The 26,177-nt window shown below is 52.4% G+C and overlaps 9 protein-coding genes across 9 annotated transcripts; 3 read left to right on the plus strand and 6 right to left on the minus strand.

Moving 5' to 3' along the window:
- Positions 1 to 222: 222 nt before the first annotated feature.
- BDP55DRAFT_696601 (NADP-dependent L-serine/L-allo-threonine dehydrogenase ydfG) lies at positions 223 to 1,355 on the minus strand (the record flags this gene model as incomplete). The annotated part of the gene is made up of 6 exons (XM_060577592.1): positions 223 to 278; positions 334 to 428; positions 491 to 876; positions 949 to 1,104; positions 1,182 to 1,268; positions 1,326 to 1,355. The coding sequence occupies 6 exons, from the start codon at positions 1,353 to 1,355 to the stop codon at positions 223 to 225; spliced, it is 810 nt and encodes a 269-aa protein (XP_060425676.1).
- A 2,513-nt stretch (positions 1,356 to 3,868) lies between these two features.
- On the minus strand, positions 3,869 to 5,865 carry BDP55DRAFT_675137 (dioxygenase). The gene is made up of 2 exons (XM_060575715.1): positions 5,004 to 5,865; positions 3,869 to 4,834 (listed from the first exon to the last, which is right to left on the minus strand). Exons 1-2 carry the CDS (start codon positions 5,447 to 5,449, stop codon positions 4,162 to 4,164), a joined length of 1,119 nt encoding a protein of 372 aa, XP_060425677.1. The 5' UTR covers positions 5,450 to 5,865; the 3' UTR covers positions 3,869 to 4,161.
- Positions 5,866 to 6,462: 597 nt separating this feature from the next.
- On the minus strand, positions 6,463 to 9,159 carry BDP55DRAFT_589427 (uncharacterized protein). Its single transcript, XM_060570913.1, has 2 exons — positions 8,893 to 9,159; positions 6,463 to 8,839 (listed from the first exon to the last, which is right to left on the minus strand). The coding sequence occupies exon 2, from the start codon at positions 8,818 to 8,820 to the stop codon at positions 6,511 to 6,513; it is 2,310 nt and encodes a 769-aa protein (XP_060425678.1). The 5' UTR covers positions 8,821 to 8,839; positions 8,893 to 9,159; the 3' UTR covers positions 6,463 to 6,510.
- A 451-nt stretch (positions 9,160 to 9,610) lies between these two features.
- On the minus strand, positions 9,611 to 11,643 carry BDP55DRAFT_617247 (acyltransferase family-domain-containing protein). The gene is made up of 2 exons (XM_060571279.1): positions 11,102 to 11,643; positions 9,611 to 11,042 (listed from the first exon to the last, which is right to left on the minus strand). The coding sequence occupies exons 1-2, from the start codon at positions 11,430 to 11,432 to the stop codon at positions 9,691 to 9,693; spliced, it is 1,683 nt and encodes a 560-aa protein (XP_060425679.1). The 5' UTR covers positions 11,433 to 11,643; the 3' UTR covers positions 9,611 to 9,690.
- A 2,328-nt stretch (positions 11,644 to 13,971) lies between these two features.
- BDP55DRAFT_675144 (uncharacterized protein) lies at positions 13,972 to 16,416 on the plus strand. The gene is made up of 4 exons (XM_060575716.1): positions 13,972 to 14,101; positions 14,174 to 14,298; positions 14,355 to 15,463; positions 15,528 to 16,416. The coding sequence occupies exons 1-4, from the start codon at positions 14,006 to 14,008 to the stop codon at positions 16,307 to 16,309; spliced, it is 2,112 nt and encodes a 703-aa protein (XP_060425680.1). The 5' UTR covers positions 13,972 to 14,005; the 3' UTR covers positions 16,310 to 16,416.
- Positions 16,417 to 16,592: 176 nt separating this feature from the next.
- Positions 16,593 to 18,125, minus strand: BDP55DRAFT_675146 (histidinol dehydrogenase; the record flags this gene model as incomplete). Its single annotated transcript, XM_060575717.1, has 3 exons — positions 17,645 to 18,125; positions 16,889 to 17,588; positions 16,593 to 16,836 (listed from the first exon to the last, which is right to left on the minus strand). The coding sequence occupies exons 1-3, from the start codon at positions 18,004 to 18,006 to the stop codon at positions 16,594 to 16,596; spliced, it is 1,305 nt and encodes a 434-aa protein (XP_060425681.1). The 5' UTR covers positions 18,007 to 18,125.
- A 436-nt stretch (positions 18,126 to 18,561) lies between these two features.
- Positions 18,562 to 20,161, plus strand: BDP55DRAFT_675148 (3-hydroxyacyl-CoA dehydrogenase). The gene has a single exon (XM_060575718.1). The coding sequence runs from the start codon at positions 18,693 to 18,695 to the stop codon at positions 19,698 to 19,700; it is 1,008 nt and encodes a 335-aa protein (XP_060425682.1). The 5' UTR covers positions 18,562 to 18,692; the 3' UTR covers positions 19,701 to 20,161.
- Positions 20,162 to 21,048: 887 nt separating this feature from the next.
- On the plus strand, positions 21,049 to 23,644 carry BDP55DRAFT_635541 (OPT family small oligopeptide transporter; the record flags this gene model as incomplete). The annotated part of the gene is made up of 3 exons (XM_060572787.1): positions 21,049 to 21,365; positions 21,442 to 22,926; positions 22,996 to 23,644. 3 exons carry the CDS (start codon positions 21,049 to 21,051, stop codon positions 23,642 to 23,644), a joined length of 2,451 nt encoding a protein of 816 aa, XP_060425683.1.
- A 400-nt stretch (positions 23,645 to 24,044) lies between these two features.
- On the minus strand, positions 24,045 to 25,873 carry BDP55DRAFT_285778 (uncharacterized protein). Its single transcript, XM_060566513.1, has 3 exons — positions 25,650 to 25,873; positions 25,396 to 25,564; positions 24,045 to 25,211 (listed from the first exon to the last, which is right to left on the minus strand). Exons 1-3 carry the CDS (start codon positions 25,774 to 25,776, stop codon positions 24,290 to 24,292), a joined length of 1,218 nt encoding a protein of 405 aa, XP_060425684.1. The 5' UTR covers positions 25,777 to 25,873; the 3' UTR covers positions 24,045 to 24,289.
- Between the last annotated feature and the right edge of the window lie 304 nt (positions 25,874 to 26,177).

Here is a 26,177-nt window from a genome sequence, read left to right on the forward strand (position 1 = left end):
TTTGGTTTGGCATCCTTGATGGGGGACGAAATCCGAGTATGCAGTATTACTCTAATGTCTAGACCTACATAGGTTCAGCTTGATATACAGCATCACTTCCCATTCAAGAAAGCCAGATACTATTCGGAAAGTCGATGTAGAATTCTGCTTGTTTTTAACTAACGACGAATCTATATGACTGGCTCTGGCTAAGAGCTGCATAGTCTCAAATCATCCATAAAATTATTGATGGCTGCGTTGACTCCATGTGCGATCGAATACGGTGAGTGAGCGTTGAGCTAGTCGCGGTTAGTCGGTTGATGTAGTGAAAGGGGCAATTGCTACTCGAAATACCTGTAGGAACGACATCGAGAGCCTTAATGGAGACCGTCTCCGGTTGCTCCAGCATATAAACAGCTGCCTGAGCAACGTCATCGGAAACAAGCGGACTTAGTAGCGTTAGTTGCATCAAGTAGATTGCGGTAAAGTTATACCCGCGGTGTAGACATACTCGTAGCCATCAACGAATGAGTCGTATTGGTCCTGATCGAATCCCACACGCTGCGTATGGAAGTGAGTCGCAACAACACCAGGCCTAATTGCTAGTACCTTGATATCGGTCTCCACTAGTTCGTTGCGGAGTGAATTGGTGAAGCCCTCCTGGAAGGCTTTGCTGGCGTGGTACACCGCCTCGCCCGGGAACGGCGGGACTTCATGCGCGGTAACAGAAGTGACGTTCAGAATGGTGCCCTTTCCGGGATTTCGCTTCATCATGGACCTGTTGAGTACCGAGTGTGTCACAAACATGATACCGTTGATGTTTGTGTTTGACATGGTGATAATATCCTCGATCTTCAGGTCCGGGAACCTGGCGGGAGCTCCTAGGGCGAGACCGGCCTTCAGAACCATGGGTCAGCGAAGCTAGGAAGAATTAAGTGTTAAGAGCTCTCATGAACGAATCTGGCTTACGTTGTTGATAAGAATATCAATGTCGCCGATCTCCTCAATGGCCGAACCAACTGCCTTATCAACCATATCGAAATTGCCAATATCAGCTGCTCGGTAAATGACCTTGATGCCCGAGTTGGTCGTTGATAGGCTCTTTGCAACATGACTGAGTCTCTCCTTCGGAAAGTGTTGGTAAATGAATACGCGAGCGATGTTTTCCCTCATCTTTCTTTTCTTCCATGCTGCTAACTTACCTCCGATCTAGACAAGAGGACTAAGTTTGCACCCTTGGCGGCCAGCGCGGTGGCAATTGCTTCGCCGATGCCCATAGAGGCGCCAGTCTGTGGAGAGTTAGCAGCGGCTTGGTATCTCAGTATTACTCTAGTATTTGGACGAACCAGTAGGACATTCTTCCCATGTAAACCCATGTTCATTGTCGGATAGTCGAGGAGTTAGCCGGCCAAGTCAGAAGCGCTCTTGATCTCAAGTCAACAACACGGAATCACTGCGGAAGAGGAAAAGCTTCGAAGGGTCTTCTGAAATTTTATACGAGTTCCGACGGTGTTTTTCAAGTGATACATTTAGCAGTAACTATGACGATGGAAACTCCCAAGAGCTGACTCTCTAGTCGTCAAGCTTACAAATGTCCCCTACGTCACACATCGACTAACTAGGATAACCCCACTCAGTAGGGTACAACGTGAGTAAAGAAATCCTATGAGAGCAGCCGCTACATGCTAATCTTCGGCGTTAAGACGTACGAGGACGGTGATACAGTCTTGACGCACAATTTTCTTTCCCGCCGTAAAGGGTCTGTTGGCGGAAACCTCCTTCATTGGGCAAGATACACCTTGGCACGTCCACAGGTGGGGAGCGTCCCCGTTTTGTCTAATTTCCACGGACTTTCTCGCCGACTGAGTCATCGCCGCCTTGATCTTTGTGGTGTTAAATTTTGACTATCTGAAACGCTGCCAGAGACATTTTACAGACGACTAACTTTCATTGTGAAGTGCTTGGGTAAATGATAAATAATGTTGGACATCCTCACATTTCAATCCCCATTACACCTTGCTTCACTTGCGTAGGTGAATTTCGACATCTAGCGATAGTGAAATGTGAGATTTATGGCCGAAATGTTGGGCCGAGGGTAACGCATGTACACTGCGACACCAGCATATGGCGGTAGTTCTAGCATGTCTGAGGTCTATGAGATCATGTAGCTTTCGACAAAAGGGAAGATGCCACACGCTGCAACATCCGATTCCCTCGTACCAACATCTAGGGTTTCACAAAGAACAGCGGAAATACGAAGAGCCCCAGCATAAAGCAAATCCGACGACAAAGGACACCATGGAAGCTCGGCCGCACTGTTTTAGTCGGTAATACAGAGTACAGGTACAGATGCGGGAGTCAGTATCAAGACCATCGGAGCCGGAGAACGCCTTGGTTCTTTGGCCTACCTACATCGGCACCGGCAGCGTGGGAACGAATCGGATCTCATGCCGGCTTACATGCTATGTAGACGGTCCGATAACTGCGGCAGGCGGCACAGGGGGTCTCAAACAGCCGGGCTAGGTGGCACGACGGAACAATGGATGTCTCTTATAATTGAGGCCTATCCTGATAGGATTGAGCATACTGACTGTGCCGACAACACGTCAGGAAACATTCATACACTGAAGCAAGCTTTAACTGATGGTAACCCCAGACAGGCTCGGGGATATGTGTTTCTCATGCCAAAGAGATATTGCCCTCGCGCTTTGCCGGAAATGGAGGAGCCTACCGCTAAACAGCTGTCTTGGCCTGTTATAGGAGACGTTCTGATCTGCCACGTGGTAACTGTTACTAGAATGCCGGGAGTCAAAGTGTTGATAGTGGAGCAGCTGATTCGTGACGGCTCGTCTGGAGCTTTGCCAGGTTCCCTCGAACCGTGAGGTCTAGCTAGATGGGGTATCTTGGCTAGGTTAGTAGATCTCATCGGTTAACAACTGCCCCGGCACGCGGAGCGCGGCGCGGCGAGATATTGTCCGAGACGCGTTCTACGACTCTGAGCCTAGGGTCGGAAACGAGTCACTGCCACATCTCCTTGAACTCCAGATACTGTGAAGTTAAACCCAGAGTCAGAGGCCTGTTGTCAGGGCATTGGAGGTTGTGGCTTGACTGCGGTGGTTACTCACTGTCACCCATCTGCAGACCGATGTACTTGCCGGCGATGAAAGACACCCGCCAAACTAGGAGCGCGGGGTACGCAGAAGAGGCTCTCCTGATATCCGTAGATCTGTAGCCTTCATGTTAAGACCGAAGAGCGACCACCCGAGCCCACGGATTCTATGTCCGTTGCCTGCCGTCTCCATCAGCCGTAATAGCTGCCAGGCACGCACGACACGATAACGTGCAGACGTCCATTCGGAACCAGGGGAAACTATGCTCTCTTGGCTTCTAAAAATGTCAGCAGCGTCGCAAAGTGCCAAAGCCGCTCTCCAGTTCCGGCCGCGACCCACTGACGCACGTCCTACCCCGGTCTCGCCCCCCACGGCATTTCGAGTCGGGAAAAGAATCGTCCCCCCAAGAGCGAAGGGAAATGGCGAATAGCTTAGCCGAGGCTTTCCGAAGGAACCCGGTAAGTGGAGGAGGGGGAGGGGAAAAGTCGGGGACACAAACTGTTGACTGAAGAAGACACGCAGAGTCTCGGACTTGAGCTTTCAGTCAGTTCAGTCGGTTCAGTCAGTCCAATGCCATTTATCAAAGAAAATGTTCTCTTCACGCGAGAGTCTAATAGATCCAAAACGTTTCTCAAGAGCCGATTTACTCAACATCGCTACGTAGCATTCGCCCAGAAACTCAATAGCTAAACCGAAAGTCTACGAGTTGGAAACTTGGAGAGGAGGACACAAGGACGCGGGGTTTCAGCCAATCACCAAAGTACCGTAGTTTTCTACCGAATCAACTTGAAGAGGATATCAATTTCTAATTCGTGCGGAGAAAATTGGGCCTTCTAACGGGCCACATTTGCACTGACGCCATTTTGCAGTGCGGTTTGAGGGATACACGAGAGAAAAAAAAAAAGTGAGGAATCTCCGTTCTTCGGAGTCTCATGCTCAAAACAATTATCCAGCCAGTGTGTTATCCCATCAGTGTACTATGCACACACACACACGCACACCATGCACACATTTGCCTGCCGCTCTCACATGCTGAAACAACCACTCATTCAAATCAGAACGCCCCACAACTTTAGAACTTGTTCTGGTTGGCGTTCTGCATGAGCATCTGGGAATCCGGCTTGTACTTCTTGGACACCAGGCGGACGTCGTACTCGACGTCGAGGGTGGCGCCCTTGGCCTCATTCTGGACGGGCTTGAAGGTAAGCAGCAAATCGTCCTTGACGGCGCAGGCGGTGTCGGTCTCGAGGTACGGGTCGTCACTGGGGTAGAGCTGTGCCGTGACGCCGATGAACTCGGGGTGCGTAACCATCATGTGAATGTGCGCGGGGCGGTACGGGTGGCGGCCCATGAGCTTGAGGAGGTCGGCCGAGGGGCCGGAGGTGTCGATGGCGTACTCGGTGGGCTTGAGGCAGTAGAAGTAAAACTTGCCCTCGGCGTCCGTCTTGAACTTGCCGCGCAGGTTATGGCGGGTCTGGTTCTCTGGGTCAAAGACATCGTACTTTCCGTTGGTGCTGGCCTGCCACATGTCAAAGACGGCATCGGGAATGCCCTTGCCCGTCTCAGCGTCCTTGATGACACCGTGGAAGTATGTGAGCTGGCCATCCTTGGGCATGTTCTGGACGACGGAGGCGCCGAGGTCGCGGAAGGGGGTCTCGGGGGACCAGAAGGGGCCGAGAATGGTGGAAGATGTGGGGGCGACGCCGGAGTCGGTCTCGACCGTGTGGTTGATCTCGTCGACGAGACTGTAGAGGGGCAAGAATTGTTAGCCATTGGCTGCGTTTCTCCTTGCGAGCATCGCGCCGCACTGGCGTGGCCGGAAAAGCCGCACGCGGGGTAAATGATTTTCGGAGTAGACGGCCGCGCTAGACGGGCAGGGCAAGGGAAAAAGGAGATTGGTGGGGTGTCACTTACGACTCAATACCCAGGATATCGCACACTCTCCATGCCTCGTTGCGGTTCTTCTGGTAGGCCTGGCCAATGGAGTTGATGTAGTTGACACCCAGAACCCACTCCTCTTGTGTGAGCTCAACGTCTCTGCAGAAGTCGTGGAGGTGCTTGATCAAAGAGCCGAGAACCACTCTGTGTCTGGGCTTGGTCTCGGGGCTCATGAGGTCGATAACATGTTGTGTGAAGTTGGGGTCGAACTTGCTCTTGGTGCCATTGGCGCCGTTGGCGTGTCCGTTGACGCCGTTTGTGCCGTTCGTAGCCATTGTGATGGAAGTTGTGGAAATGTGTCTGGTGGAGGGTATCTGGAGGATAACAGGAACAACACGCTGTGGTAGAGATGGAGGAGAGCACTTGTAGGATGAGAGATTCTTTGAAACAGGAGCAAACCTGTGAACGAACCGGAGGGCCATGATGGTTAAGTATCAAAATCTGGAGCCCCGGATTTAGGGAGAGCACAACCTAGACAAGCCACGGATGGTGGGCATGAATCGTATGACCATCTTGGTTGCGGCAACAGAGTGCGGCATCGAGTGCGGCAACAGACTTCGGCAATTTGACTAGGGGTTCAGTTCTTTGGGGTAAACTCTCGCGCCTCGCGCTTTGTGCCCCGCGGTGGCTTCTCCATCCCACCACAAGACTTCGATCAGAGTCGACGGACTAACCCCCGCCATGGTCCCTGCGGTGGTTTACTCAGCCCAGGGGGGCAAAACATAGATCCGGGACAATGAGTAGCGATGATGGCATGGGTAAGTGTAATTCCCACGCCTAGGAGCCGAAATGCGGGGGAAACCCGTGGGAAAGCTTCAAAGCATGCGGGGAGGACACTCTGGAAGACAGACGGCGTCGACTACACTCCATCAAGAGCTGCTCCTTTGTTTCTAACTGGCTGGGTGCCCGGAACATATGGGGACAGAGTCCGTCCAATGCCAGATGGCTGGGATTCTGCTCACAGCTCGCTGACGGATCCATCTCTCCTGATTGGCATGACCTGTCAGGCGGCATCGCTGTCGGTTTTGGATTCAGCCGGAAAGGTTGGATCCTCTAGCTTTCCATCGTTCGATGTTTGACCATGTAGCGCATCAAATCGGCGCATCGAAGCGGCTCAATCGGGAAGAAACGCGGATGCTGGGGTTTAAGGCTGGCTTTCATGAGTCGTGGGTGATATGGGGAGGAATTGTTGGGACGATGAAGTGTAGCACAGCATGACGCCAGATTCAGTTGTCGCCTCTCTTGTCGAGACAATTCTTCGTCGTAGTCAGGCAGTCTCTGTTACGACAGATTGCCGGATCTCACCAAGTGGTTCCTTCAGTCGCGTTCTCCGGAATCGGCGCCGGTATTCATCAGCCCCCAGAACGGCCCTTAGCTTTAACAACGTTTCCCTGGGGAAAAGCTCACACGGATACAACTAAGACAGATTTGAATCATTCAACATTCATAAAAGTACATGTTTCTACTTTCTCTACGGCAAGTATCACCTCATCTTGGTGCCACGCGAGTCACCCTGTCCCGGCACCAATGATGCATTCGCGGCCTCCGGATCACTCCTCCCCGTCCCCAGATCCAAAAATCCCGGATCCGTCCCGCCGTGAAATCGCACCCGCATCCTGCCCGACTCCTGCTGAATCCGATACAGCTCCGGCGCCGCTCGTCCATTCTCCTTGAAGAACGTCAAATTCCTCGCGATGCGTCCTCCGTCTCTGGGCTGATCGCCGGCGCCGTTGCTTGTTCCGCCCGCAGTCCCCTTTGGTCCCATGGTATCGTGCAGCCCAAAGAACAACAGAGGTAGCACGCTGCCCTTCCAGACGGGCTGCTCCGGGTCGTTGTAGTTCTTGAGAATGATCCAGCCCAGCAGGATCCCGCAGAGACCGACCAGAATGATGGGCAGCGCGATATACTCCCTGTCAAAGTAGGTACACGTCGAGCTCGCCCACACCTCGCCCAAGGCTTCGGCCCGCCGGTTCAACAGAGCGTCCGCTCCACGAACGACGTCCGGCCCGAGCCCCGTCATCCGGAGCTTGTTCGTCACGGCCCAAGCAAAGTCGTCGACGGCGCTGGTGAGGCTAGTTACGGTGGCGTTCATGTCGGCCCATAGCGGTGTCAGCCACCATGAGTCGTAGCAGTTGAGGTGCCCGCTCTGCATGGAGTCGTACCGGCACGAGGCGCTTAGCAAGCTCACCTTGAGGAAGGTCGATATCGCGGAGGAGAATGTCCCATCCATCTTGTACAGGCATTCGTTAGGCACGCGGCTGACCTCGTCGCTGCCGCTCGTGCTGAAATTCGTCCAAATGCGCCCGGGGATGTCCAAGGCCTGGCTTTGGTTGGTGTAATCGTACCAGGTGCCGTTGTCAATCACACATGGGCTCTGTCTCGCTGTGTAATTGCCATACACCGAGTATCCCGATGCCGCGTTCTCAGCGGGATTGGATACAGCTATCGTCGTGCGAACCAGGGTCTCCGTCAACGTGTTGTTCACGTACCGCGCGTGATACTCCTTCATGCACGGGTACAGGATACACGAGGCGGCGACGTAATCCCCAAGATCACTAAAATAACTATCGTCGGATTGCGAGAGACGATGCGGGCACGTAAGCTTCGAGATGCCCGTAGAGTTGTCCGATGTGCAAGGAGACGTCGAAATCATGAGCATGCTAAAGTTGGCCATTGACATCGCGGCAGCCGCGGCGAAGTCGTCGCTGAAGAGCTTTGTGTACGCTGTCAGGTTGCTATAGCCCATCCACATGTACTTGCCGGCCAGAATATTGATGATGGCGCCGTCGTCTGGCAGCGAGAGGTTTCCCACCGTGTTGGGCTCGCTGACGAAGCTCGTCGTGTCGATACATTTGCTACACACCCCGATACTCGCGTGTGTGACACCTGTGCCGTAGTCCGCCCACGTACAGTTTCCGCTGGGGCAGAGGACCTGGACATTACTATCCTGGCTGCCTGGATCCGTGATCCCCTGGATCATGGCACTCTTCATGTCCACCTCGATCTCGTAGGACCCGGCGCCGACGCGGTAGTACGCAGAAGATCCCGGTACATAGTTCGCGGCGGGTATCCTAGCCATAATGTTATCCTCCAGCATCGGGCAAGTCACTGTGCGGACGGCCTGCTGTGTGACGGGGCCGACCGCCAAACTAGCAATCGTGACAGTGGCGGCACCGATGGCGAGGAAGCCCGTGGAGGAGAAGCCCAGGTTCCACATGAGCATTGCCAGCAGTTTCGTGGAGCCGAGGATGGAGCGACTCGCGGCGTCAAAGTCCTGGAGGTGCTGGAGAGGCCGGGTCTGTTCAGCGAACCAGGTCCATTTGATCTGGCCGATGATTTCTGCCACAGCTGCGACGATGGCGGCGCGGAGAAAGGTCGAGAGGAGGGCGATGGCGGAGTTGAGGTTGATTTCGAAGGGCCATTTCGGCATGTAGTGGCCATCGTAATGTGCGAGAAGCCAGATAATTGCGGCGAGTAGGCAGACTGCGACGAAGAGAGTGAAGATCTCGAGGCCCCAGTACCTGAGTACGTGACGAGTGTGGCCAGACCTCCTCGGACTCGGGGCGGGATGGTGGTGAACCGGTGGGTGTGTTGGAGGGGGAGGCGGTGGCGGAGGTGGTGGTGTGAAGTGAGGCTGTTTGTCTTCTACTACTTCTTGGAAGGGCCATCGAGGCTCGCTTTGATGTTGTGATCTTGAGCCAAAGGCGGTTATGTCTTCTTGTGGTGGGTTAAAGGAGGGTTGCTTGGCTCGGTCTTCCAGCTCCCAGCTGCGCTGTGCCTCTGGTACTCCCATGTCTCAAATGACAACACGGCTTGGCAACGTTAGCTCGTGTTTGAAGCTTCCTGGAGACATGAAAAGACTTACGCCAAGATGCGCGAAGCACAGCTGGATGAGAAGAACAGGTTGGCCTTCATATTTCGAGCGTGATAATGCCCCCTGAGAGCACCCACAAGGCCAGATTAATCTTCAAGCTTGCAAAGAAGGTTGATTGAATGAACCGAGATTGGCGTCTCCATTCAGATCGCCTCCCACATGAGAGCATATCCAGCCTCAAACCCTACGAGCGGACGAGCAAACCAATTAGGGAACACCAGGGCGTTGCGCCGTTGCTCGTATTCGACAGTATCCACCTTCACCCTGGGGCCCTGACTCGGAAATTTCCTTCCACAAGGTTGACTAGCCGATGATCTGTTGTGATGTTCTGGTGGAAGCGCCTGGGCTAACATGACGATCCACCTCACGGAGAAACGATCGCCGCGCTCGTTTCTCCGGCTTTTTTAGCGGAACTCTCATCCCAATTTGACGTTCACCGAGGTGAAGCTATGATGCACGCTGATCGAGCTGACTCAGCGTCGAGCATCTCACGCACATTGTAGATAGTTATATTGGTTTATCTTTCCCCATAAAGAATAAGTCGTAAGATGGAATGCTGCCATTACAGTCTGATAGCATTCATCTCCTTGGCGTCGCTTCGATAATACCATATTGTACGGAGAAGTTTTCCATGGTACATCTCAGGAGGGTTCTGGACCGATTCGATGGTGTCAGTAACAAGCTGATCTCCTGACTTTGAGTCGGCTTTTGTGTGGGCGGTGCATTCGCACGAAATCGTAATGTATTAAAAGAGTACACTAAGAACTTCATTATTCAACCTTGCAAACACTACTTTGTCTTCTCAATCAACTTTCCCTCAAACCATGCCGCGAACCTGACAGAATTTGCGTCTACATATCTCTGCACGAAGTCCGCCACGCAGACGACACCTGGTAGGAAAAGACATGTTGTAAGAAAGACGACAAAAGTCCAGCCAGCACCAAAGTTGGCTTCAAGTGGGATTCCGGTAATGGCGCTGAAGAACTGAAGGAGATGGTAGCCCCACAGCCAAAGCAGACAGCCATGGATGAGGTAGATGGCGTACGATATCCGGCCGAGATATTGAACGATTCGGCCCGTGAAAAATTGCTGAATGAATGGCGACTGGTCAATAGTGAAGACCAGCCAGACGGCGGCGAGAGGGATCCAAAAGAGGTCGCCTTCACCGTATGGTGCAGGAGTCAACCAGGAAAGGGTTCTAAAGCCTGGAGTTACCGTAACACTTCCGCTCCCCTCGGGAAACGACAAGATCCACAGGGCGCCGATCAAAGAGGCTACCTGGAGAGACTTCTTGGAGATGCCGTAGGTATTTGATGATTTGATTAACGAGATTGGCGCATTGAAACCGCTCAGTCCTTCACGTCGCCAATATGAAGGGCTCGATAGGTGCGGCAGGCTGTGCCAATCGTAGCCATTGCTTTCATCGTCGGCAGTCTCATCGCTGCCGTAAAATCGGAGGATAGCGAGAAGCAGGCCCGCGAAGAAAAGAAAGAATTGCCAGTAGCCGGAGTGGATCGTGTAGATCATGAGAAACACGAGGAAAAAGATTCGAACGCTGGGACGAACTCGGTAAAAAGCGATGTGTGCCAAAAAGATGGCCCGTGAACCTTCAAACTCCACGGGTATGGTCCAGAGTTGCGGCTGATAGGGGAATCCTAATCCTCTCTCCATATTTTTGGAAAAGGGATCGGACAAGTTTGAGAAGTGCATCCACCATCCCCTCACTTGATCCCAAACTGTGTCCAACGCTGGTGGTCTGAACCCGGGGACGGCTGGCCCGGGAATGGGCTCAAGCTCGAAGAGTTTGAAGTATGCCATGCCGGCGACGGCGAGGGACGTGATCATTGTCGGGAGGAAGAGGCGGATATACCGGCGAAAAGCGGAAGAAGCAGTGGCGATTGCGAATTCACCTGCCTTTTTCTGTTTGATGAGCTTCATGGGCTTGTAACTCAAGGCGTATCCCGAGATGACGAAGAACACGCAGACATTGGATAGTCCAGAAAGTGCCAAGCGAAGGATCGGTATCTGGAGAAGGAGAGGAGTGTCATCGCTCATGAAGCCGCGGCGGACCTCGATGGGCAGCGAGACGAGGGACCAGTGGTGGCAGACGACGAAGAATGCTGCGAGGCCTCGAAGTCCATCTGCAATGTCTTCAGTCAGCTAACAAATATAAGGCTGTGCTGAGTCTGAGTCAACTTACCGAGCCAAGCTGATGGGTGAAGGGGCTTTGGTATCGCATCGGGGTCCACTGGGTGCAAGAAACTCGGGACCAAGGCCAAGGCAAGCTTTTTAGGATATCTCAGCCAAGGCGGTGAGGGGGGAGGTGCGATGATGGTATCTACGAGAGATATATCATCCTCTATTTCGAAAGCCTGGATCTGCAGTCCCTCGTGCTTTTCGTCCTGGCAAAGACGAGCATACTCCTCCAAGTCATCCGATACAGATGAGAAAGACGCTTGTGAGGAAGATGAAGGAGAAGAAGGAGATGAAGGCTGGGAACTCAGCAAGCTGGACTCCAGGTCTTCGGACATAGTGCCGGCGGCGGTGCCCTCCAAGCAGGCGATGCTGCTGATTGCCGTACCTAGTGGTGATGTTGGACAATGTCAAGGAGGTGAGGCACCAAAAACCTTGCTAGAAAAGAAAACGAAGGGTCATTTTATGGAGAAAACTTGGCGACGTCAAAGGCCAAAAAGTTTGCCCCTTTTCGTGCTCCCCTCAAGCATGCCATAATGTCTCGTGGAGTGGAATCTTCGGTCAGGAATCCCTTGGGAGCCTATGAGCGGCCATATTGAGGGTCTAAATGTCTTTCGCCCAGTGCGCCCTTTCAGCTGCTCAGCAGTATGGTATGCATATAAGTTAGGAATGTTTGCGCCTATGCTGTGCTTGGCGAATCAGCCCTCAAGAATCGACATCCTTAGGATCGTGCAGTCAAGCTAAGGCTTTGGTGTTCTGGAACGAGCACAATAACTTGAACCAGTCCACTAAACTAGGGCTGAGCAGCCTTCCATCTCTAGGCACGTCTTCGCCTCCGGCTTATGGTCTCTCGGCTTACACAACTTACCCCAGATAGAAAAGAATTGAAAACCTTATGAGAGGCAAGCAGCAAGCTCGAATACTGGCTAGCTCGCTCTAAGATCCCGCCTTTGTTTCTGGTGATACCAACAAAAGGCCACCGAAGCTACTAATGAGTGGTTCTGGTCACACCAGCAAAAGATCAGCGGGCAAGGGAGTCGGATTCTGAAGACTGCATGTGCATTTGGAGGAAATTATACTTTGCCTTGTGCAACCCCAAATAAGACCACAAATGACCCCCTTTCTTTCCCTTTGATATGAGCATGCATTTTCAAAACATGTACACATATGTATCCGCTTCTTGTTTACACCGACTATTCACCCTGGTTAATCCGTCGATGGCGAAGTCAAGGAAATCCCGAGCTTGATTGAGATATAATTCTATCAAGAACCCAATCGCAATGCTCATTAAGTTACCCTTTCCAATTCATGACACCCATACGCCCGAGTCTACAGTGCAAAATGTGTTGCTGCATGCTTAGTCAACTTAGATTGGAAATAATTCGACTTGCTGAGAAGTGAGCACAAGTAAAGGGACTTCAACGATTTTGAAACAAACCCTTTCAGTCGGTTACACGGCATTTTTCTCTCGCGCCCTGAAGGTCATTTAAATATCGATGCTGACTGGAGGTTGAGAGATGGGGAATGGCTGTCTCGCACTAGGCTGGCACGATTAGCGGGCCGAGGTCAGGTCCCGCCAGGTGTTATTCGCCCGAACAAGTAGAGTCTCGGCCAGGAAAAGTGTGATCCAAATGGACGTTCTGGTATTCTTCGGCAAGAAACTCGGCTAGGAAGTTTTGGCGAGGGGCGGCGTGGATAGTCAATCGGTCAAACGGTTGGCATGGATCGAAATGAGCCTGCGTGCCAGTCGTCATAAGATGGCATGTTTTGCCGTTACACAAGACTGATGACATCATGTATCGGCGAAAGAGTTGACGTGATATGGATCCATGTCTAGGTAGATTATTCGATTAAGGATTAGGAGCTACGGGCGACGAGGGTTGGTGTATGGTAGTTCGCTGAAAAGCCAAAGGATTTATATCGAGATGACATCGGGCCAGAGGATTCATATTCATCGGCACATCCCATTTGCTTTAGTGCCATTGGAGTCTCTTAATGAGGTGCACATTTTTGTTACACATCTGTAATATCAAATCGGAAGAAAGAAGGAGAGGCTGCGTTACTTTATCTACATTGTAGAAGCGATGCTGATGCGAGACTGCAAGCCCCCCTTTTCCCAGATCAGAAGCGCCGAGACTCGTTTAAGCATCAGCCCGCTCGTACGTTCCGGCAAACAGAGCTACAAGCTTCGACCTGAGCTACAACTGAGACTATTGTCTTGGTATCGAAACGTGAGTGTGGCTGGCGTGTCTGCAGTGAAGAAGGGAGACTTCGAGGGACAGACCTCATCGATCAAGAATTTGTGATTCATTGATAACACTCAAAACAAGCCACGATGCGAGTCGTCAATGCCGCCGACGCATCATCATGCGAGCGTACGTCGACAAGTCCGGACTTGGGTGCTCGGTTTCGCACTCTGGACTTGTGTTTCTTCAGACCATTGGAAGATAACGGGTCCCGGAGGCTAAGTAACATAACTTGATTGGCCCCTCGACAAAAAAACAAGCATACGCCATTGCCCTAAGGTGAACAGACGAATCTGGCAGGATCTGTCTATTGCTCAGTCTCGTGCAGCGCGCTACATGTGTCCCTTTCGACACTGCCATAATGACATGCTCGTGAAAGACACAAGACGCTTCTACGAGCTCGTCAATATGCGAGAGATACAGCGACAATGATACGGTGAACATATTGGATGGTTGGTAGAATGGCATTGACATCAGGGAGAACTGGACACAAGGGAGGAGGTCACTAAGACACATTACTGGGTCGTTAGAGAAAATCTCTCTATAGGGGTATTCTGCTTAACGACATATCGGGGTCTCAACGTTCCGTTCAGCTCCGCAAGCCGTGCGCCTCGTGTCTCTCCATCCACGATTCATCTTCTCTTAGACATTGAGACATTCCACTCATGATGCCTGGTACTCACGGCAAGAAGCCAGAGAGGCTGCACCGGGCCGCGTACAGCTCCCGAATGAAGGCTTGCTGCTCTTGTCAGAAGCAAAAGGCACGTGCAGGTTCCCCGATCACTTGGCATGCGCGACGTTCCAACTAGTATGTCGCTAACCTCCCTCTGAAGGTGCGATGCTTACCGAGCGGTCGAGATGGGCCATGCCAGCATTGTAGGAAGAAGAACATTGAGTGCGTGTTTAAGCGTCCAGCTCGAGAGATCGAGCCAACGCCTAGTGACACAGGGCCACACCGGTTCGATTTGCCACGACCCGATGTGCGATGAGTTTCGCCGCTAATCCATCGTAAAGGTCGGATATGGTGGATGATCTTCGCATGCTTCACACAGCGATCAATAGCATCCTGCAACAGGGATCTCAACCGCCCCTCGCTCCCCTCAAAAGCTCCTGGACCGAAAGACTAAACGTTGAGGGCCTAAATCCGGATGAGGCTGGCACCTTCATCGAAGATGAGGATCAAGAGATGGAAGAGGAATCCGACCTATTACGTGCACAGAGCGAAGACCCCGTCGAGCCATTGAGCCAAGCGCCTATTAGCTCCTTGCATGAAATTACGAGGTTAAGGCCACTCAACGCGAATGGTTCTCCTCCCTCGGTTCCGACGGCAACTCAGCCTCCCGCACGAGAGCCTCAAGACCTGGTCACCGAAGGCAGCCTTCAGCGGAGTGATGCCGATCGTCTAGTCAAGAGATTCCTAGAAGAAACTGACTACTACCTCTATGGGATCACAAGCCGATTTAAAGACCTAGACAGTGTGCGCCGCGCATCTCCCCTCTTGTTTGTAGCAATCTGCACAGTCTCGGCTCTTCATGAACCCGGGAGTGAGCAGTTATACCGTGCCTGCAGTGCCCGACTTCGCAAGCTCGTGTCTGACTTCATGTTTAAGAAGCGCGTAAATCTGTACGATTTTCAGGGCTTATGCATCGCTTCCTTCTGGTTGAGTGATCTCTCATGGTCAGTGTCCGGTCTCGCCATCCGTCGGGCCATCGAGTTCCAGCTCGACAAGTCATTCTATATTGTCACAGGAACTGGGAAGCTCGATGACGGGTTCTCCAAGACTATTGGCATCAAGACCCGTGAAGATGCACTCAGCTGCTTGAGGGTGTGGTATCTATTCTTCGTTTGCGATCATCACCTCTCAATTCTCTATGGCAGACCTTCGAGCTTTGGCAGTCAATCATCGGTAGTAGCGTGGAGGAAATACTTTATCGCCGTTCCCAGCTCGAGCACCGACGTCCGTCTTTCCAGTCAGCTGGAATTGCTTTCGATATTGGAGAAAGTCACCCATATGTTCGGCTCGGACGTTGACAGTCGCACATCGGTACTTTCCCAAAAGTATCTTGAGGATTTCGGTTCACAGGTAGATCAATGGCGCACCATGTGGACTGCTCGATACACAAGTAAGTTCAGAGTGAGTATGGTGTTTGCGAGCGGCGGTTGTTAACTATGTCACGTGCTTCACAGCCCAACGCGACATCAAGAGTCATGTAGGAGACTTCCCTCGGAAGAATCTTCGTCTACACTACTACTTCGCGAAATTGTTCATTGGTTCCCATGTCTTCCGAGGACTTTCTTCCAACCAGGTCCATGATCCAATGCCGACAGAGTTTCACGAATTAGCTCATGCAACGGTCGAGTCCGCCAGATCAACGGTTTACCTTGTCAGCAACGACCCAGATCTCAAAGCTGGGTTCGTGGGATTGCCGCACTATAATCACACGATGATAGCATATGCGTGCAATTTCCTCCTCAAGGTCGCAACAAAGTATCATCGTCATCTGGGTATTGACCAGAATGAAGTCTTCAACGACGTGTCGAAAGTTTCAGAGTTCTGCCAGTCCATACAATGCACGCGGTACCACCTTGTCAGTTGGATGGGGGTTGGGTTGGAAAAGTTTGTCGAAAATTGCCGAAAACTTGCTGAAAGGCAATCAGAGACTTGCTTGGATGGACGTGAGCGCAATGCGACTGTCAACCCGGCTCTCTCTTCTCGAAAGACTAGGGCTATGGGTAGGATTACGACATCAAATGATCAAGATGTATGGGATTCGGCAAGACGAGTTGCTGAAGCATTTCCAACAAGTCTGCAAGGATTCGAGGATGGTGACTACAACTTTCCAGAGAATACAGGTGATATGGACAGCATGGAGAACTTGGGTCTAGACATGTTGGGGGGGTATGACCTGTCCTGGGATTCATTATTACCGTCATTCAACTTTGAGCACATGGGGTTCGGTTTACTCTAGACAATAGTCAACTAAGGTAGCTGACCAAAAGGCCTAGAATATCTGCAAAGACCAAGTTTATGGTCTAGCTTTAGTATATTGTAAACACAAACACTGCCATGTTGCTCATGCTAGGTAAAGTGAACTGGGTATTTCTCAGTACGCCCTTTTTGACTCACAACCATGCCGCAATTTAAACCCTCACAGAACAATACTAATTGCACAACACCTATCCCTTGCGCCACAGAGACAATGAGGTTGAATGGATGAATTGATTTTTAACTTAATTGTATTTGACTCAATACCTATTTGCTAAGCCATTCAAACTCGTCACCCAAAAACTGCTTTGCTCGGAGGTCCCCAGAGCGAGCATGACCCTCGAAGTTCTCAGCGCGGGCAGCGCGACCACACAATCGACCCAGCTCCCCGCTCTCCGACTCAGAAACAACTTCCTGGTAAGTAACAGTCTTCAAGAACTTTCCCACCCAGAGCCCGCCGGTAAATCTGCCTGCTTTCTTCGTTGGTAAAACATGGTTTGTGCCGATGCACTGGTCAAATGTTAGCAAAGAACAGAGGTACTCAGAAAGCTGAGATCATCACCTTGTCGCCATACGAAACGCAAGTCTTCGCCCCAAGGAAGAGAGCGCCGTAATTTCTCATCTTCTCCAGTGCCTCCCTGGGTTTCTCGGTAAGAATTTGAACGTGCTCGCTTGCGTAATCATCTGCCAAAGCATACGCCTCGTCCAAAGAATCGACTACAATTACTTCGCCATACGTATTCCAAGAGATCGAGGCCAGTGGTGCTGTCGGCAGAATCTTCAGCAGGCGATCAACCTCCTCGATGGACTTTTTGGCTACTCTGCTCGAAGTGGTGATCAGTACTGCCGGAGTATCCGGTCCATGTTCCGCTTGAGATAGGAGGTCCGTCGCGACGGTTGTCGGATCCGCTTTGTCGTCGGCAACAATAAGGATCTCGGTTGGTCCGGCGGGAAGGTCGATTCCAATTTCCCCAAAGAGCTGCCGTTTGGCTTCTGCCACGAAAGGGTTGCCTGGGCCTGCAATGAAGTCGACCTTGTCCATGGTTTCGGTGCCAATGGCCATCGCCGCAACGGCCTGGACGCCGCCGAGGATCCAAATCTCGTCAGCTCCTGCATAGTATGCAGCTGCCACGGTCGAAGGAGGTATCTTCCCGTTGATCGGAGGCGTGCAGGCGATAACTTTGGGGACCCCGGCTGCCTTGGCCGTGAGGATTGTCATATGCGCAGACGCAAGCAATGGATATCGTCCTCCGGGGATGTAGCTATTCAACTATTAGTAACTTGGCGTATGTGGAAAGAATCACATATGAAGACGTACGCTCCAACTCGATCAATGGGAATATTCTTCTGTCCAAGGAAAACCCCTGGGCGAATCTCGAGCTCGAATTCTCTAAGAGAGGCTCGTTGAGCTAGAGCAAATGTCCGGACATTGTCCTGCACCGTCTTAATGTCGGTTATGACTTGGGCAGGGACCTTGGCAACAATGGAGTCAATGTCTGACTGGGAGAGCTTGAAAGACGCCGGCGACCATTTGTCAAACTTTTCTGAATAAGCCCGAACAGCTTTGTCGCCAATCTCCCGGATGTCGCCGATAACGCCCCTTACAATACCTGGGACATCGAGCGGGAATACAGAGTTGCTGCCGTTTGTAGCAGCTCTGGATTTGAGATGTTGAACCATTTTGAAAGGTGATGTTGCGTGGGCAATGGTATTGACTGCGCCAGGGAGTTGTTGCAGGTAAATGAGCTTTGAGTATGGTAAATCTATCTGGGGAAATGATGAGAGTGGCAAAGATCTAGATATCTTTCCCGAAGAATTGACCTCTACTTTAATATGTAGAGCTTCACCATCGACGTTGGGGTCGTCATATGACGGAGTTTCTCGGAATTCCGTCGATGCTGTAAGCGACTCTATTCTTAAGTTGGAAGTATCTTTCTGGTATTAAGAGAATTAAAACTCTCATTCTCCCGCAAACTGCCAGTGCTTGAGTAGCCTTTTCAAGTTCGCATATCATCTGCTTTCTCTATAACGCCACTTAGAGAGGCCATGATTTACTCTAACAATCAGTCCCTGGTAAGTTACGAGTGTAAGATCGTGCTGCTCCAATGAGGTGCAGTATACCCCGGTAGCTGCATTGCGCTATCTAGAGAATGAGGATAACGCGCATGAATATTCACGGACAAGAACTCGGAATTCCGAAATACCCCGGAGTGACAACTTCGTCATGCGGGGCAAGGCTCCCCCAACTTGACGAACCTCTCTCATGACGGCTTTCTATCACGGCAATCCTTGGGCTTCGCCAAGTAGTAATTCAGATCATTACATAGGCGGCACTCGATTGAACTCTTTAACATTCTCGCATCGCGATGATGCCATCTGAGGTGAACGAACGCGTCGCCCTCATCGGACTGGGGGCCATTGGCATCTCCTTCGCCGCTCTCTACCTAAGACATACACAGAGCACCGTCAGAGTCTTTGACACGAGGCCCGACCTCGAACAACACCTTTCAACGGTCTTACCAGGTTACATCGACTCCGAAGATGCGTCGCTGGGTATATCCCGCCTGCGCGAACTCGGTCGCCTCGTGATCTGCACCACGCTCAAAGAGGCGTGCAGTGGCGCCACCATCGTCCAAGAGCAGGGCCCCGAGAATCCAGACTTCAAGCAGTCCATCTGGCCAAAGATTGAAAGCTTCGCGCCTGCCGGTGCACACTTTTGGAGCTCGACGTCCGGCATCGCTGCGTCAGCTCAGAGCCGGGACATGGTGGATAAGACTCGTCTTCTGGTGGTTCACCCTTTCAACCCGCCGCACATCATGCCTTTGATCGAGATTGTTCCGTCACCGACTACAAACCAGAGCGAGGTCGAGTTTGTCAAAACGTTCTTTGCGGAGCTGGGGTCTGGTCACCGACCTGTGATCATCAAAAAAGAGGTCCCCGGTTTCGTAGGGAACCGGTTGGCGTTTTCGCTGCTCAGAGAGGCTTGTTCACTGGTTGACCAGGGCGTCGTCAGCACGGAAGACGTAGACACCATAATGGAAGCGAGCTTAGGGCCTAGATGGGCCGTTCAAGGCATCTTCAAGTCGTATAACATGGGTGGTGGGGTAGCTGGGATTCAGGCTTTCTTAAATAATCTTTCTGGGACTATTCAAGAGGTCTGGGATAGTTCAGAACCGGTGAACTTCCAGGCAAAGGAAGCAAATGAGTCAGGGAGCATGGGCAAGGACGACAGGCCGGCATGGGATGCGAAAGTTGTGCAACAAACGGTAGATGCGTACGGCCTGCCCGATCCGGAACAGTTCCAGCAGCGAGATGGAGCGTTAAGAAAGGTGTTGGACGTTCAGAGACAGCGAGAGGTGGGAATTAAGAAGTAGGGCGGTTCTACATATACTGTATGTATGAGGGAGGGGATTCTAGGAAGAGTCTCGACGTTTGTGTTCCTTTCTCCGCAATCAAGTATAGAGGGCGACTAAGAGGCTTACTACTTGTCTTGATTTGACTGACGCGAATATCGTATCTCAGGCTAGGAGATCAATGTAAGGCTGTTCAATGCGGATTGATCTAGTATTCGCTACGCGCTTTCCCAGAGGGTACCCACCGTCGCCAGCAATGAGTCGCTGAGGGTTGCCTCGAGACATGGGCCGCATGATTGACAAGGAGGTACCAAACACGCGGAACAACTGAACATGAGGACGATCTGGGGGGCAATAGACCCAGAATCCGGGATAGTGGTAATGGCCCAAAGAAATCAACGTGTAAATCAGGTCAATTGACATCTGTACGCTGGGCCCGGATGACTTCGCTGCAAGCATTTCAGGTTCTTCAGACAAAAGCTTGAAATGGTGATATTCCCGGCCAGACCCGGGTTACCCGGGCTCGAAGTCCGAGATCCTTGTTCGTCGGAAGACCCCCCGCGGGACCTCTTCCGTCTTATCACAATATCCGTATCTTCCATGGGCAAACATTATCCGTATCTTACTTCTTCGTGTTGGGTGAGGGATTGCTACCTTATCTAACGGCGGGGTAGGTTCGCCATTAGTCGTTCGGCTGTCACGCGGTTGCAACGTGCCGACGGTCGTCAAGGGGATCCCTCCCCCGACGGTTGGGAACTTTTTGTTTTGGGTTTAACGCCAATTGGACCAAGCATTGCCGCGTCGGGACAAGACTTGTCAAGACGATAAGCGGGCAAGGGTTCCCTCAAATAAGTTCCTCTAACAGAATCCTATCCGCACGTAATCCTCCATGTTCCTTGTCGGTTCCCCCTCCTTCCGGGGAAATAAACGGCGCCACCCCGCCCCCGGCTTCGGGCGAGATAACACGAAATGCCTGGGAAAACCACTATTTCGCACTATTGAGGTGGAGAAAAGACCATTTATCCATGATAACGATACCTCGTGGTACGTTACGGTGGGATGGTCCTGGTGACCGTTATCACGTCCTTCGGGCAATGTAGGCAACTTCCCTCTTGGGATCATCATTGAGTTCAATTGTTCAACTGGGTTCAAGTTATATGAGTGACGCGTACGTACCTTAATCGTGAAGCATATGTGCTCCTGTTGGCCTCTCGCAAGCTGCCATCACGACCTCGCCTGTAAAACCTCAAATTGATCAGCCATTGGGCTAGGTATGACGATCTAGGCAGTGAAACCCCATCTCGTAGAGCCTTGCAGTAGCCACCAATATCAACACCACGATCAACAATAGACACACCCAGTAGCCGCCATGGCGGACGAAAAGAACCATAGCGTGGACGTTACGCAGGCGGCGACAGACCTCGAAAATTTCCAGCGCGATCATCAATGGGACCCCAATCTGCCCCAGGAGAAAGCCGACATGGTGAAGAAGGCTCTTCAAGATGGCGATTCGGAGGAAATCATGGCCGCCGATGCCATCTTGACGGAGGACTCGCCGTATGAAGAAGTACGTGCTGCTGTACGCAACACGGATGGCGGTGAAGTCGCAAACACAGTTCGAGCGTGGATTCTAGGTATGATTTTCGTGACAATTGGGAGTGGTCTCAATATGTTTTTGAGTATGAGGTAAGTGAAAACGAGATAAACAAGACTTGAGATGTTAGGCACACCGATAGCTGACAACCTCTCTCGCTGTTCACAGGAGTCCCGCCATCAACTTCCCGTCCATCATTGTCCAATTGCTTGTGTATCCAATCGGGTGTCTCTGGGCCAAGGTCATGCCGATGAAGGTATTCAATACCTTCGGCGTCCAATGGACCTTCAACACCGGCCCCTTCACAATCAAGGAGCACGTTGTCATCACCCTCATGTCCAACGTTTCCATCGGCTACGCCTACAGCACCGACGCTCTCCTCGCGCTGCAGGGCAAGCCTTTCTACGACATCAACTTGGGATGGGGCTTTCAGCTACTCTTCACGCTGAGCTCCCAGCTCATCGGCATTGGCCTCGCGGGACTCTGCCGCCGGTTCCTCGTCTGGCCGGCCGCCATGATATGGCCCAATCAGTTCGCCAACACGTCTCTATTCTACGCCCTCCACGACAAGAGCAAGAGCGATGGCACGCACAGCAACGGCTGGGTTATCAGCCGGTACCGTTACTTCTTCTATGTCCTCGCGGGCATGTTCTGCTACTACTGGGTCCCGGGTGTTCTCTGGCAAGGCTTGTCGGTATTCGCCTTTGTCACCTGGATCAAGCCGAACAACATTGTCGTCAACCAGCTGTTTGGAGGCTTCACCGGCCTCTCTCTAATCCCCATCACGTTCGACTGGACCTATGTGTCCGCCTATCTCGGCGACCCCCTTCTCTCGCCTACACACACGCACGTCAACGTCTTGATCGGCCTCTTCACTTTCGTCATCATCCCCACCATCGGAATCGCCTACTCAGGCGCCCTCTTCGCAGACTACCTCCCCATCAACACCTCGCAGACTTACGACAACACTCAGAGCTCCTACAACGTCAGCAAGATCCTCGGGCCGGGGTACACCTTCTCGGAAGAAAAGTACAAGCAGTACTCGCCCCTCTTCCTCCCGCCCACCTTTGCCCTTAACTATGGTCTCTCCTTCGCCGCTCTCACCGCCGCCATCGTCCACTGCGGGTTCTTTCACGGCAAGGAGATCTGGTACCGCCTCAAGGCCGCGCGCAACCAGGAAGCCGACATCCACCTCAAGCTCGCGAAAAAGTACGTGGACGCGCCGGAGTGGTGGTACGCCGTCCTCCTGCTCTTCGCCATCGGCCTCGGTCTCGCGACGGCGGAGGGCTACGATTCCCAGCTGCCGTGGTGGGCCTTCTTCGTCGCCAACTTCCTGGCCATGATATTCGTGATTCCCACGTGCACGATTCTTGCCATCTCGAACCTTGGACTCGCGCTCAACGTGCTGTCTCCGTTCTTGGCAGGCTTCATGATCCCCGGGAAGCCGATTGGTGTCATGATCTTCAAGGTGTATAGCACGATTACTCTGGGTCAGGCGCAGACGTACTCTGGCGATCTCAAGATGGCGCATTACATGAAGATTCCGCCGAGAGTCACGTTTTGGTGTCAAGTTGTGGCTACCATTTGGGCAGTGTTTGTGCAGATTGCCGTGATGAACTGGACGCTTGGCAACATTGAGAACTGTTGTGCGCTGTAAGTCTACTCAAGGAATCCCTCATGAAAAACTCGCTTTAGGATTGATATCTGACCTTATGATCATAGGACGCAACACGCACACTTCACTTGCCCCAACGGCCGAGCCTTCTTTTCCTCCTCCATCGTATGGGGAGTCATCGGCCCCCGCCGCATGTTCGGCGCCGGCTCCATCTACCACAACTTTAACTACTTCTGGCTCATCGGCGCCTGCCTGCCCATCGTCTTCTACGTGCTAGCCAAGGTCCTGAACCTCAAGTTCGCAAAGGTCCTCCACGCGCCCGTCATGCTCGGCGCCATGGGCTGGCTCCCGCCGGCGACGCCCCTCAGCTTCTCCAGCTGGGCCATTGTCGGGCTCATTTTCAACCACGGCGTGCGCAAGAGGTTCCACGGGTGGTGGCAGACGTACAACTACATCACCGCCGCCGCGCTGGACGCCGGTCTCATCATCAGCACCATTGTCATCTTCTTTGCCATCACGTTGCCCAACGTCACGATCCCGCAATGGTGGGGAAACGTCGACGTATATAACACCTTGGTGAGTGCATATGCAGTCGGGACTGGGACCCTCCCCCTTCTCCCCCGCGAAACGCGGTTGCTCATGGGTGAAATACATCCGCTGGCAACGCTATCTGACGTCGAGCTCATTTTAACTAATCGTGTCTTGCATATAGGACTCCACGTATGGCGCCATTCTGAAGACGGTGGGGGAGAATGAGACCTTTGGTCCGGCCAGTTGGTGAGAGAGGATCGTGAATCATCCTGCATGACGATGCAGACAGCCGTAGTTAGCGCCCCCGGGGCCCCCAGACAGGAAATTACTATTGAATTGCTGCCCAAATTGATACCTAAGCCAATCTTACATCCTTCCATCTCCTTCTAGATGCATTCTAGAAACCACACTTCAATAGTCACGGCGAATTCGGTTAGCTGGCTGGAAACATTGTGAGATTGATCGTAAAGCGGGGGAGCGGAGACAAAACTCGCAGTCTGATTATCATTTGTACAGTTTTTTTGGTGATGTATCCTCTGAAGATCATGATGAATGTGGAAGGGAAAAAAATAGCAGAAAAGGAAATTTCAAACAAGTCTAATTGTACTCCGTGAATGCTGGCGGATTCTCGTTATTTGTTGATGTTGATGTCGTAGTCGCAGCAGGAAAGAAAAGAGGCATTTGATGCATGCAATCATGATACGTGTCATAAAAAAAGAGAGAAGAAAAGACATTCAGTGCCGCCGTCATGCCACTCATGGCACCCGTTTCAAGAGCCGATCGATCGATGGTAACCAAATCATCATCCTAGAAATGCGCGTCATCTCATCACCCATCGAATCCCAATGTCACAACTCATTTTTTTTTTTTTCAGTCCGCCCTTGCCGTAGCGACGTCGTACATTGAGCCAGAGACCTCGTGTTCAGAGGCCCGATGGCTCCGGGATCGCGGGAGGTCGATGCGTTGTCTGTACGGCCGAGCGGCGCCGTCGACGTGGTGATCTGACATTTTCCGTGGGAGGTCCTCGCCTCTCGGCGGGGGCGCTTCTTTCCGGGAATGCCTTCTCTCTCGAGACGCGTGGGACCGGATCGAGGACGCGTCGTCGCGCTCTCGCTCTCGCGGGGGCGACGGCTGCTGCATCGGCATCGGGGACGGGAAGTCCATCGGCGGTAGCGGCGGGGCCGGGGGCGGAGGGGGCGGCATTTCTGCGCTGACGAGGGGTTCCCGGTCTCGGTCACGGTCCCGTTCGCGTTCCCGGTCGCTGCGGTCACTGCGTTCACTGCGGTCGGGTTTCCGCTTCTCGATGACGGACGAAGTCTCATCTGGTCGCAGAAACACATCGGGATGGTCCGGATCGCTTCCGTCCTCGGGCTCCTCGTCGAAATTGAACTCCTCCTCGTCATCCTGGCTTCCACCGCCGTTGACGACGCTCGCCTCGAGCTTGGCGCCCTTCTTGCCGACGAGTTTGCCCTGGCGGTACTGCTCCAACGCCTTTTTCAATACGTTGCGCATGACGGCCTTGTTAACGTTCCTCCGCACCCGGTCGAAGTAGCGCGTGACGTCGCCGACGACCATGACTTGTGCATCGTGGTCGATCTCGAGAACGTCGGCGTAGTTTGCGCGTGAGTTTTCCTTCACGCGGAACTTGCCCGGGCGCAGCTGCATACCGACAGGGGAGAAAGGGAGGCGGTCGAAGGGCGGGGTGCGGTCGTTCTCGTCAAAGACATAGCCCTGCTGGCTCGAATCGATTCCGGGTTTCTGGAAGTCATTCTTCGTGGGGGTGGAGATCGGACTGGTGGTATCGACGATCAGAGGTTAGCGAGATGAAGTTCTGGGCTTGTTATGGTTCGAATCGGTTTGCTGACGGGGGTGTGGTGGGATGAGGGGTGTTGATGAGGGGTAAAAAGCAACAACAAGCTCGACCACATCAACAGAGGGATACCAGCGGTTGGAGAATGTAGATAATCAAAACTTACACACACACGCAGTAATGCGGAAACGTGTCGCTATGTCGAAGGACGATGAAGCGCGTGTAGCCAAGGCACTTCCACTCCCACTCGAACTCGTGCGAGTCTGCCCAGAGGAACTCAAAGACGTCGCCCACCTCGCATCTCGACGCGGGGCCAATATCGTAGCCTTTGCGAGCTGAAGATTGACTCAATGTTAGCACCCAAAACAAGACCCTTTTGAAGAGGGTTTCAAGGACCATTGATCCATGTGTTGTACTTACCCAGAGGGTGCTCGTACGCGCTCTCGTGTGTGCCTATGGACGCATCGTCCCCGTTCCCCGAGTCACTCTTAGTGCTCTTGGTACTCTTACTCCTGAAAGTCGAAAAATCTCGGTTCCCGATCACCATCTCTTGCCACACATCCCAGGAACAGGAAAAAGAGGGAAGAGAAAAAGGAAGGGAAGAGAGTTTCTAAAGGGGGTTGTTTAAAGGTTCAATTGTATGTATGGTGTATGGATAGCTCTGGCGGGGACCGAAGAGAGGAAAAAAAGGTCGAGGTAAGGCAAGGTAGGTAAGAGAAAGGGTACGGATAATGGGTCAAATCATTGCAACATGACGGAGACTGAGACTGGGGGTGTGGGATGAGCGGTGGGATCGCAGTACCTAGGTAGTGGTTTAACCCAACCACGAGAACCACAATCGAGCAGCAGAAACCCGGGGCTGACTGGACTTCTTTGGGCTTGGGATCTCGGAGCGATTGAGATGAGGCAGGGCGAAATGCAACAAGGGGGAGGGATCAACTCGGGTAG

This window comes from Colletotrichum godetiae (assembly GCF_030913485.1).
Source record: "Colletotrichum godetiae strain CBS 193.32 chromosome Unknown BDP55scaffold_44, whole genome shotgun sequence".
NCBI classification, from domain to species: Eukaryota; Fungi; Ascomycota; class Sordariomycetes; order Glomerellales; family Glomerellaceae; genus Colletotrichum; species Colletotrichum godetiae.